Source organism: Oncorhynchus mykiss, chromosome 11, assembly GCF_013265735.2.
Source record: "Oncorhynchus mykiss isolate Arlee chromosome 11, USDA_OmykA_1.1, whole genome shotgun sequence".
Taxonomy (NCBI): domain Eukaryota; kingdom Metazoa; phylum Chordata; class Actinopteri; order Salmoniformes; family Salmonidae; genus Oncorhynchus; species Oncorhynchus mykiss.
This window is the reverse complement of record NC_048575.1, coordinates 12,387,768-12,400,474: the sequence shown is the minus strand read 5'-3', so window position 1 is coordinate 12,400,474 and position 12,707 is coordinate 12,387,768. Positions and strand designations below refer to the sequence as shown.

Below are 12,707 nucleotides of genomic sequence, written 5' to 3'. Positions count from 1 at the left end.
CCTCACCATTGGATGCTGAGGGGAGTGGCTCTGCTCTGTGACTGAAAATGAGTGGGAATTTCTCTTCAAGTGGTAGCTATTTTAGTTTGCACAAGTTATGGATGGTGTGTGTGTGTGTGTGTGTGTGTGTGTGTGTGTGTGTGTGTGTGTGTGTGTGTGTGTGTGTGTGTGTGTGTGTGTGTGTGTGTGTGTGTGTGTGTGTGTGTGTGTGTGTGCGTGTGTGTGTGTGTGTGTGTGTGTGTGCGTGTGTGGGTCTCAACCACACACTGAATACAATAATGACAATGTGTGTGTTTATCTCGTTCCAAGTGAGTTGTCAGAATTATACTCTATTGATGTACAAATTAATTGATTAATCAATAACAATATCATTTTGTGCAGCCAATTTACAATCATTTGCATTTTTATTGAACATATTTTCAAAGAATACCGGAAGATGGAAACAATGCAATGGTCTTATAGAAATGACAGTTTTTGAGTAACTCATCATCACATCCTGATGTTGTATCTGCTCAAGTGCATTAGAACATATTTTTGTCTGATAGTCAACCTGTCATTAACACCTCATCCTAACACCCTTATCCACATAAATCAACCCCTCTATGACACTTGATGCTCTCAAAAAGCATTTAAATAGCATCATGTGGCATCATAGTAACAACGTTATAACCTTTTTTGGTCCCTCTTTATTTGAAGTGCATTTTATGAAGGCTTCATAACGCCTTCATATAGGATTCACAAGCGCTACATAGATGCTTCACAAATCATCATGTTCTATAAAGATTCATAATGTGGCATAACTGTGTAACAACCATCAACTTATTTGTTCACGTTTATTAATCTTTTATAGAGCATGAAATACGGTTATAGATTGTGTGTGACCCATTTATGCAGTTCTAATGAAGCCTTCGTAAGATGCACTTCAAATAAAGCAGGGCCCATTTTTTAAAATCATTTTGTAATAAAGCATATCATAGCAAACAAGGATGCTATTTTTATTTTTTTTATTTGACAGTTCTATGCGTTATGACGGGGTCGTGTACGTTGCATTAAACAAAGTGTGGTTGTCAAGCTGTTTCAACACATTAATGGGAACTTACAAAAGCTTTTGACTTCATGTAAAAAATGCCAACTATCTTGAGATATATTGCGCTATAGCAAAACAGTTAGTCTGGTATTACACCTATTTTAGACCTTTTTCAACAGGAGTAAAGAACTGTGTTCATTAATATAGAAACTAAATCTACAATTAACAAGATTATTGGACAGTTGAATAAGATGATAACATGCACAATGTGTTACCTCTCCTTAGCAGCAGAGAGGCTTCATATATATTACATATTCAGTGACATTCACTCTAGAGAATTACTCTCAACTTAAACTTAAAATAAAATAATATCTATAAACATGCAGAATTACTCACTCTGTTGAAGCAAACAACTCTCAATAAAATGTCCTAGTAATGGCTTTATATTTTAAACTACACTAGATATGGAGCAGATGCATATCTTTATGAATCTGCTTTTGTCCATTTGGCCATTTGTATAACAATTTTTTTAATTTTTTTATAAAAATTGAATTTCCATAGATATTTGATATAATGCACATTAGTTTCTTCACTCACCAATTTGTCCATTCAATTACATATGCATTTTATATATGCTTTACTCCTCAGACACCAGCTGATGGAGTTTTTATCAGCAAAAATTGCACAAGAAATTCAATTTATCACTAAATTCTGGTTCGGCTGGCATGAATTTACATAATTGAGACCAAATGCTCATCATTCATCACTTACCTTTGCACAAAGACACTTTCCAGTCAATGTAATGTTTTGTGTATGAAACATTAACCTTAATCAGAACATACCAGAACTCCATTTCAACTTGCATCACTTCCATAGTTTAGCCTTAACATCCCATATTCAGCCTTTCAACATGCAAATTAAAGACAATTCAATGTCTTATGTATTATAATATGCTGATTTATAAGTCTGTAGTAAATGTCCAATTGCACAAATTTGCTGTAATTCTTGTCAGTTTATTTGTTTTGCATTCTTGTGTTAAATGTAAGAAAAAATGACAAAAAAAGATAAAAGTATATCTATATAAATCATTGAATTTCCAAAATAAAGATGATTTCAAAATGTTGTGTGGATCATATAAACTCATTGTGTTGAAACCCTAACTGGCCTGTTCACGGGACTATCGGTCACAGGACAATCCTTCACAAAGAAAAAAAGATTCAAAGAAAAACACACGTTGTTGTTTCCCATTTAATTGAACGCTGGTTTAGGAGAGCTGTTTAATATCATGCATCGGCACCTCCTCCTCTACGCCATCCTCAGCGAGCTTAGGGCTGTTGGATTTGTGGCCCTTGGGTGGCGGGACGGGTGTGGCGTCCTCGGTGACCCCCACAGCCCCCTCCTGGCCCTCCGCCACAGTCCTCTCCTTCTTTAGTTTGGCTGGCACATGGCTGGCAATGGATTCCTTGAGCCGCGAGCCGGACTGCTTGAGCCTCTCCCCAGACTGGCGGATCTTCTGCCGACGCTCGGTTGATACGATGCGCTCACCCATCTGGCCAACCTTGCTGCTCATGTTCTCTTTCGTCTTTGTCATGTTCAAGCGGGAGAAGGTGGACTTGAAGCTCTCCATGCGGGTTAGGCCTGATTTCTTCATCTTAGCGGCCGTGGACGAGGCTTCCTCCACCACCATGTACTCATCATCAGACTCAGGGGGGAGCTCAAAGTGGTCTGGTTCCACTTCGGCCACAGATGGTTTGGGTTCCTTGGAATCCTTGGGTTCTTTGGGTTCCTTTCCGGCTGCCACAGCAGACACCTCACTGTCCCCCTGTAATGAGAACAGAAACCAGATCAAGTTTCATAAAACTAACTCAAAAGAATCAAAGGGATTCACAAAAGCACTTGTGAGTCTGCCTGCTAGAACACATATGTAATATCAAGTGGTAGCATTTTATCAGGTCTGAATAATGTCTGAGCACTGACAGAAGCATTGCAATAGTATGGAGCTGTAACACTTAGAAAATAAAGACCTCAAATAAAAGTCTGGATAGATGTTTGGAGGAGAATGGCAGCCATAATATTTCTGTTTGTGTCTTATTTGTATGATCTAAATCAGGTTAAATGAAGTATCTCACGCCTTGACAATCCTGAGAAGGAGAGACCAATTATTTTCGCTTAATGCCGCGGTTCCCATAACCCAGTTAAAACATTAGTTAATGGGTTAAAGTTTCAGGTTTGAAAAAAGAGCAGTCATTATGAAGACATTGTCTAGAATCATAAATCATTCTATTTTATGATTGACCATAGAGTGCAGCTACAGTGCCCTCAGAAAGTATTCATACCCCTTGACTTATTCCACATTTTGTTGGGTTACAGCCTGGATTCAAAATGGATTTTTCTCTCACCCATCCACACACAATACTCCATAATGACAAAGTGAAAACATGTTTTTAGAAATGTGTTTTTGGAAAGTTGAAAATTAAATACAGAAATACCTAATTTACATAAGAATTCACACCCCTGAGTCAATTTATGTTGTTGATTATTTCTAGACAACCATTTTCAAGTCTTGCCATACATTTTTAAGCAGATTTAAGTCAAAACTGTAACTCGACCACTCTTGGTAAGCAACTCCAGTGTAGATTTAGCCTTGTGTTTTAGGTTATTGTCCTGAAAAGTGAATTAACCTCCCAGTGTCTGGTAGAAAGCAGACTGAATCAGGTTTTCCTCTAGGATTTTGTCTGTGCTTAGCTCCATTCTGTTTCTTTTTTTATCCTGAGTCCTTAACAATTACAAGCATACCCATAACATGATGCCGCCACCACAATGCTTGGAAATATGGGGAGTGGTACCCAAATGTATTGGATTTCCCCAAACACAACACTTTGTATTGAGAACAAAAAGTGAATTGCTTTACCCTATTTATTTGCAGTATTACTTTAGTGCCTTTTTGCAAACAGGATGCATGTTTTGGAATATTGTTATTGTACAGGCTTCCTTCTTTTCACTCTGTCTATTAGGTTAGTATTGTGAAGTAACTACAATGTTGTTGATCCATCCTTTAGTTTTTTCCTACAACAGCCAATTAAACTCTGTAACTGTTTTAAAATCACCATTGGCCTCATGGTGAAATGCATGAGCGGTTTCCTTCCTGTCCAGAAGGACGCCTGTATCTTTGTTGCGACTGGGTGTATTGATACATAATCCCAAATGGTAATTAATAACTTGATCATACTCAAAGGGATATTCAGTTTCTGCTGTAAGGTGACCTTCTTTGCGTGGCATTGGAAAACCACTTTGGTCTTTGTGGTTGAATCTGTGTTTGAAATTCACTGCTCGACTGAGGGACCTTTACAGATAATTGTATGTGTGAAGTACAGAGATGATGTAGTCATTCAAAAATCTTAAACACCATTATTGCACCAAATAAAGGTGAAATAAAAATAAAAATTGCGCACAGAGTGAGGTCATGCAACTTATCATGTGACTTGTTAAGCAAATCTTTACTCCTGAACTTATTTAGGCTTGCCATGATGAAGGGGTTGAATAGTTATTGACTCAAGACATTTCAGCTTTTCACTTGAATACATTTGTAAACATTTAGAAAAACATAATTCCATTTTGACATGACGGGGTATTGTGTGTAGGCCGGTGATCATTTTTTTCTCTCAATTTAGTCCATAAATTCAGGCTGTAACACAACAAAATGTGGAATAAGTCAAGGGGTGTGAATACTTTCTGTAAAAACATATGTAAATGAGTCTAGCTAATTACGCTTGTAATTCGCACGCAAATACATGGTCTAGCACCACTTTACTTCAAAGTGGGACGGTCCACTGCATATATTGTTCTCACTTAATAAAGTTGGGAGTTTAAAGGTGAACTGGGGTCTATTAATAATACTCACACTGGCTGATATAGCTCGGCTATAGGCGGTAGAAAGCTAAACATATCACATCATAGCTTTTGTAACTTTTTACAGTGTGTAAGTAGCTTTAAGCAAGCTGTATCTGTTTCAATGGGCAGCTTTATCAGTCAGGTAACTTGATGTCTAATATAATGCAACAAATAAGTTTTAAAAATATACAAATGATTGGTTAAAAGTATCATGCTAAATCCTTACAAGTATTCAAGTTCCATTTATGGTTGACAAAGTTTACTTGCAGTGCCTAATTCAGAGTTGCAGGGCTGTTCCAATATAGCTACGTAGCTCGGTAGGTACCATTCAATATATGAGATATAACCACTATTAATGTAGTGTATCATTTATGTGAAACCTGATGGTAGCACTTTATTTTGCAGTCCCCCAATAACCTGGTATTTGACTTAAAACCACAGGGTAACAGCTTACGTGCATATTTATTGCTACCAAGAACCATTGGCACCAAACTAGATACATGTTTTGAAGTAACTATTCGAAATTTCATTTTTTTTTAGTAACTTCATATTTTTTAAAACCCAGATAGATACCACTAGTAATATTAAATAAATCATGACATTTTCTATAAAGGTCTTTTAGTACCAAGTGGTGTTAAAATGTTAGACAATTGATCCAGTCATCTTAGGTAGCTTTAATTACAGCATGACATTCCATATTCTTAGAAGGGAGAGTATGAATTGAATCAGTTCATTTGATGCTGACTTCAAAGCATGTGCTTGATTCAACATTAGTATGTGAGGCATGTCAAACTGCATATTTTTCAGTGATTATGCGGCTGCCAGTGAATCTAGTTTGTCTATGGAAAAAGCATGTTGTTCTTTATGTTATTTGACCTTCCCCTCTTCTTTCCTCATCTCAAATAAAATGGCTGCCAAAATCCACTACGCCCCCAACCCTGGCTGCTTCATCCAAATCGTATCATCATTGGCTATTTGCCACATAGTTTCTTGTTCTTGAGTGCAGCATCTAACCTTTCAGTAGACTGCAGTATATCTTGCGTGCTGTCAAGGCAACTTAGACCCTGAAATACTCTGGTCAACGGTGGGCTTGCAGCTGTTAGCTTTGAAGGCCAAAGTCAAATTAAGCCGGTACCATTCTGCCATCTAAAATAGTCCATGCTTTGATTTCACTATAACACCCTCAATTTTATCAGATGCTTTCACCCCTCCTGTCTGTTGTTTCTGTTGGCAAAATCTTACCAAATTCCACAAGTTTTTAACAATTTACCACATCCTTCTACAACTATTGAGAGTATGATCCTCAAATAACCGATAATGAAGCCAGTTAGTGGATAAAGATGACATTGATTACTACCACTTGCTTCTGACACCATGCTTTTTGCAACAATGCAATTGGCTGGATGGGATTACCTGGTAGATAACAACCCGGAACTTGTTCTTGGCCAACAGTTCCTCCTGGGTGGTTTCCACCTTCTTGACGCGGATGTTCTGATTCTCTACCCGTACACGGACGTCCTTGATGTGGCAGCTGACCTTGCGCGTCTTCTCCAGCAGCCTGTCCACTGTGCTGCTCGTGGCGGCATGGTTTACCGTCAGCTTCACCACATCCTCCTGGATGGTCTTGACACTGTTCTCCAGCTCGAGCTGCCTCTCCTCCATACGCGTCTGGCATGTCTGCACGTTGTCGATGATTCCCGCCACACGCTCCAATAGCGCCATGATGGTTGCAGTATCGTCCCCCACAGCCAGACCTAGTTTATCAGCCATGGTTGGTGTCTTCAACCACCGTGTCTCGGATCCAAAGGGAAAAGGTTGAGGTTAGAAATCCTATTTTTTCTTAGTGGTCAGTAGAAACCACAGAAAGGGTAACCAGGCCTCTAGGTAGCTGCAACCTGAGACTTGTCAGAAAGGGTAAACAGGCCTCTAGGTAGCTTCAACCTGAGACTTGTCAGACCAGCAGGGGTTGGGTAGGATTGGGTTGGGTTGGGTTGCTGGATCATTGGGCCATGGAGGGCAGCAGACACCTCGGCCAAAGAGACTCACCCTGGAACTGGTGCCTCACCCAGATCCAATGCACAAGAACATGGAGGCTCCACCTCTCTAGGGTGTGGGCAGCGCAGATCCGAGAGGGCAGACACCGTCAGGCAGGGCTCAGAGTGAGAGAGTGACAGAGAGAGACATGGGGCCCAGACTTGTCATGCGTTCACCCCAGCTAAAAATACTGAGCGTAAAGTGACTCCTCTACATTTTTTGAAGATGTGTGGCTGGGATCATGGAAACCCCCTATCCATTCTACTTCCATCTTCTCTAAGCGAGTTATAATTTTACTGTTGAACCATTGGACAACAATATGCAAGCTATTGCCCCGAACGCCTACAGAACAATCAGGAACATGTCTTTAATTGGAAAAACCTCTCAATGGAGCTATCGTTAAATAATAGTAGACCTTTTACGCTAAGGTACACTAAGGTACATAACTGTTGCCCCAGTTAACATTGGTATCCAGAGGTCTATGCTGTCCCCTCGGCAGTCCCCTCTGAGATCTGTGCTTACCCCTCAGCAGATCAATCGATCAGGGTTTGGGCATGCGTTCCAAGAAGTATGCTAGTATGGATATTGGAACGTAGCCCAGGGCTCATGCACACTATGGGAGTGACATCACATTTGTGACCTTGTGGTACTGGATACAGACTTAAAACATGAGTCCAACAAGATTACAGGCCTAAGAGTTCAATAATTGCTTATTCCCTTGTGTAATGTGTCTTGTATTTCTGTACTGCCTTTTATTATATGAATGCATTCCAAGGGTATCTTTGGTTTGTAATTTGGTTCAAGAACAGATACATCATTTTGTCTCTGCATCATTAAAGTGAATTTCTCAGATGGGGTGCTAAGCTCTTCTTCTACCCTTCTTTATATTTAGGCCAGTCCGAGGGGACTTCCATGATTGAGTATCTCAGTATAGCATTGGTAATATAACTCAAGTTAATCATCGTAAGATTATTATTGGTGCAAAGAATTTTACTAAATTCAGCTTGTCAGTAGTCAGAGTCATCAGTAGGAAATGAAGTAAACTAATCAGTTACTGATTGATACATTAAGTTAGAAAAGGTGCTGGCAGGTAGCTTAGCAGTTAAGATTGTTGGGCCAGTAACTGAAAGACTGCTGGTTCGAATCCCTCCGCCAACAAATGCCCCTTAAGCAAGGCACTTAACCCTAATTGCTCCTGTTAGTTACTCTGGATGAGAGCATCTGCTAAATGACTAAAATGCTGGGAAATCAATAGATTCTTGGAAGTTATGGATCCCTACTGTAGATTGTGACTAATACTGAGTTGCAAGCAGATTGCAGGCAAATGTTGAGAGTGACACACGGAACATGCAACCCAGGTGCAACTTTGTTTAAGCAAACAAAGGATGTGTTGAATGATTTTACCTTCGTTTAAATAGGTACATTGATTGAGAACGCATTCTCATTTACAACATCGGGATACGGCAGGGCAGAAGTGAACGTTATCACTATTTATTTTCCAAAATGCCGACAGGTCGGGCTGGCTGAGTAGGCCCCCATAACTTAGCAACCTGTGCAAGTTGTTCCCTCCATACAGGGAGGGGCTAGGCACCTCCATGGGGACTGGGTAGGGGGAAGGGGACTGTCCAACTCCTAAAATGATGCCACCAGCTGCTGTCTATAATTAAACACTGGGTATATCTATAATTGCCCATGTCCCGTCATAGCGGAGAGCAGGCTTACTTCATCCATGTGAAATCTTCATCCATACGAAAGTTACTCACTCACTCACATAACCCAGTGTATATAATATCCCCAAATACCATCATCCATCTCTATACCTCATATCCCCATGTTGTGCCCCTCCCAAGATCTCTTAAATGAAAGATTACACACCCGTTTTAAGCTGACACGGTTTTGAACTCCTCACATACTAGATAGGAACAGACTCCTTGAAGGATTGGCTAATCCTGCCAAGTATCTGTAAATGTAATGTATGCCGAGAAGTGTGTCTGCTGCCAGCATGACTATCAGAGACACGGACTTCTCAGCTTCATACCAGTGAGCTTCGTACACAATCAGCTTTGTGACCATCAGCTACATACCCATCAGCTTCGTACCCATCCGTGTTGATTCCAAAAAAGGTGTTGATTGTCTGAAAGGGTAATACACTTAACTTAATACTGTACATAACATAAATAATTATATTCGTTAAGTTGACATTTTTTATTCACAACTGTCATGTAAAAATCTCTTAGATTTGAACACTGTCACCTTTTAAAAGTCCCGCTAATCCTATTCATTAACATGGAATGTTTAGAGATATGCTGACAGTAATGGTCCAAGAGAGAAAATCTTTTGAAAATATTCAAATCAAATCAAGTTTTATTAGTCACATGCGCCGAATACAATACAACAATACAAACCTTAATGCTTACTTACGAGCCCCTAACGACAGTGCAGGTTCAAAAAATACGGATAAGAATACAAGATAATAATTAAAGAGGAGCAGTAAAAAATAACAATATATACAGGGGGGTACCGGTACAGAGTCAATGTGCAGGCTATATACAGGGGGGTGCCGGTACAGAGTCAATATATACAGGGGGGTACCGGTACAGAGTTAATGTGGAGGCTATATACAGGGGGGTGCCGGTACAGAGTCAATATATACAGGGGGTGCCGGTACAGAGTCAATATATACAGGGGGGTGCCGGTACAGAGTCAATGTGCAGGGGCACCGGTTGGTTGAGGTATTATGTACATGTAGGTAGAGTTAATTAAAGGGACTATGCATAGATTTCAACAGAGAGTGGCAGTGGTGTGTAGAGGGGAAGGGGGGGCAACGTGAATAGTCTGGGTAGCCATTTGACTGGATGATCAGGAGTCTTATGGCTTGGGGTAGAAGCTGTTTAGAAGCCTCTTGGACCTAGACTTGGCGCTCCGGTACCGCTTGCCGTGTGGTAGCAGAGAGAACAGTCCATGACTAGGGTGGCTGGAGTCTTTGACAATTTTCAGGGCCTTCCTCTGACACCGCCTGGTATAGAGGTCCTGGATGGTAGGAAGCTTGGCCCCAGTGATGTACAAAGGCCGTACGCACTGCCCTCTGTAGTGCTTTGCGGTCGGAGGCAGAGCAGTTGCCATAGCAGGCAGTGATGCTCTCGATGGTGCAGCTGTAGAACCTTTTGAGGATCTGAGGACCCATGCCAAATATTTTCAGTCTCCTGAGGGGGAATAGGTTTTGTCGTGCCCGGTTCACGACTGTCATGGTGTGCTTGGACCATGTTAGTTTGTTGGTGATGTGGACACCAAGGAACTTTAAGATCTCAACCTGCTCCACTGCAGCCCCGTTGATGAGAATGGGGGTGTGCTCGGTCCTCTTTTTCCTGTTGACCACAATCATCTCCTTTGTCTTGATCACGTTGAGGGAGAGGTTGTTGTCCTGGCACCACAAGGCCAGGTACCTGACCTCCTCCCTATAGGCTATCTCGTTGTTGTCGGTGATCAGACCTACCACTGTTGTGTCATCAGCAAATGTAATGATGGTGTTGGCCGTGGAGTCATGAGTGAACAGGGAGTACAGGAGGGGGCTAAGCACGCACCCTGAGATGCCCCTGTGTTGAGGATCAGTGTGGCGGATGTGTTGTTACCAACCCTTACCACTTGGGGGAGACCCATCAGGAAGTCCAGGATACAGTTGCAGAGGGAGGTGTTTAGTCCCAGGGTCCTTAGCTTAGTGATGAGCTTTGAGGGCACTATGTTTTTGAATGCTGAGCTGTAGTCAATGAATAGCATTCTCACATAGGTGTTCCTTCTGTCCAGGTGGGAAAGGGCAGTGTGGAGTGCAATAGAGACTGCATCATCTGTGGATCTGTTGGTGCGGTATGTAAATTGGAGTGGGTCTAAGTTTTTTGGGATGATGGTGTTGATGTGAGCCATTACCAGCCTTTAAAGCACTTCATGGCTACAGACTTGAGTGCTGTGGGTCGGTAGTCATTTAGGCAGGTTACCTTAGGGTTCTTGGACACAGGCACTATGGTGGTCTGCTTAAAACATGTTGATATTACAGACTCGGACAGGGAGAGTTTGAAAATGTCAGTGAAGACACTCGCTTGTTGGTCAGCACATGCTCGCAGTACACGTCCTGGTAATCCGTCTGGCCCTGCAGCCTTGTGAATGTTGACCTGTGTAAAGGTCTTACTCATATCGGCTGCGGAGAGCGCAATCACACAGTCATCCAGAACAGCTGGTGCTCTCATGCATGTTTCAGTATGATTTGTCTCGAAGCGAGCATAGAAGTAGTTTAGCTCGTCCTGTAGGATTGTGTCATTGGGCAACTCTCGGCTGTGCTTGACCTTTGTAGTCTGTAATGGTTTGCAGGCCCTGCCACATCCGACAAGCGTCAGAGTCGGTGTAGTAAGACTTGATCTTAGTCCTGTATTGACGCTTTGCCTGATTGATGGTTTGTCGGAAGGCATGGCAGGATTTCTCATAAGCTTCCAGGTTAGAGTCCCACTCCTTGAAAGTGGCAGCTCTAGCCTTTAGCTCAGTGCGGATGCTGCCTGTAATACATGGTTTCTGGTTGGGGTATGTACGGTCACTGTGGGGACGACGTCATAGATGCACTTATTGATGAAGCCAATGACAGATGTGGTTTACTCCTCAATGCCATTGGAGGAATCCCAGAAAATATTCCAGTCTGTGCTAGCAAAACAGTCCTATAGCTTAGCATCTGCTTCATATGACCACTTTTTATTGATCTAGTCACTGGTGCTTCCTGCTTTAATTTCTGCTTGTAAGCAGGAATCAGGAGGATAGAATTATTGTCAGATTTGCCAAATGGGGGGCGAGGGAGAGCATTGTATGCGTTTCTGTGTGTGGAGTATAGGTGGTCCAGAGTTATTTTCCCTCTGGTTGCACATTTAACATGTTGATAGAAATTAGGTAAAACTGATTTAAGTTTCCTTGCATTGAAGTTCCCGGCTACTAGGAGCGCCGCCTCGGGGTTAGAGTTTCTTGTTTGCTTGTGGCAGAATACAGCTCATTTAATGCTATCTTGGTGCCTGCCTCTGTGGTGGTATGCGAACAGCTACAAAGAATATAGATGAGAACTCTCTCGGTAGGTAAGGTGGTCTGCAGCTTATCATGAGAAACTCTACCTCAGGCAAGCAATGGCTTGAGACTTCCTTCGATATCATGCACTAGCTTGTTGTTTACAAAAATACATAGACCGCCGCCCCTTGTCTTACCAGACGCCGCTGTTCTATCCTGCCGGTACATCGTATAACCAGCCAGCTGTATGTTGATATTATCGTCCTTCAGCCACGACTCCGTGAAGCATAATATGTTACAGTTTTTAATGTCCCGTTGGTAGTTTAATCTTCCCAATAACTTGTCCATTTTATTGTCCAAATATTGCATGTTTGAGAGCAGAATTGAGGTGAGTGGGGGTTTATTCGATCGCCGCCTACCCCTCAGAAGGCAGCCCACCCACCGGGCCTCTCTTTCTCCGCCTCCTCTTCACACAGATCACTGGGGTCGGGCCTGTTCCCGAGGGAGCTGTATATCCTCTGCCTTGGGCTCGTCAGAGTCGTGAAAGAAGAAAAAGGATTCTGCTAGTCCATGTGTCACACCCTGGTCTTAGTATTTGGTGTTTTCTTTATTATTTTGGTCAGGCCAGGGTGTGAAATGGGTTATTTGGTGGGTGATTGTTCCTGTCTCTGTGTTTGTTTGCACCAGATAAGGCTGTTTAGGTTTTCACGTTACGTTTATTGTT

The 12,707-nt window shown here is 41.9% G+C and overlaps 1 protein-coding gene across 1 annotated transcript; it reads right to left on the bottom strand.

Annotated features, from left to right (window-relative positions):
- Positions 1 to 385: 385 nt before the first annotated feature.
- Positions 386 to 7,102, bottom strand: LOC110535285 (caveolae-associated protein 4a). The gene is made up of 2 exons (XM_021620189.2): positions 6,332 to 7,102; positions 386 to 2,849 (listed from the first exon to the last, which is right to left on the bottom strand). Exons 1-2 carry the CDS (start codon positions 6,686 to 6,688, stop codon positions 2,292 to 2,294), a joined length of 915 nt encoding a protein of 304 aa, XP_021475864.2. The 5' UTR covers positions 6,689 to 7,102; the 3' UTR covers positions 386 to 2,291.
- Between the last annotated feature and the right edge of the window lie 5,605 nt (positions 7,103 to 12,707).

Coding starts and splice junctions, on each gene's coding strand:
- LOC110535285 (XM_021620189.2), bottom strand. CDS start 6,688: ATGGCTGATAAACTAGGTCTGGCTGTGGGGGACGATACTGCAACCATC. Junction 2,850..6,331: donor TCCGGGTTGTTATCTACCAG/GTAATCCCATCC, acceptor TTCTCATTACAG/GGGGACAGTGAGGTGTCTGC.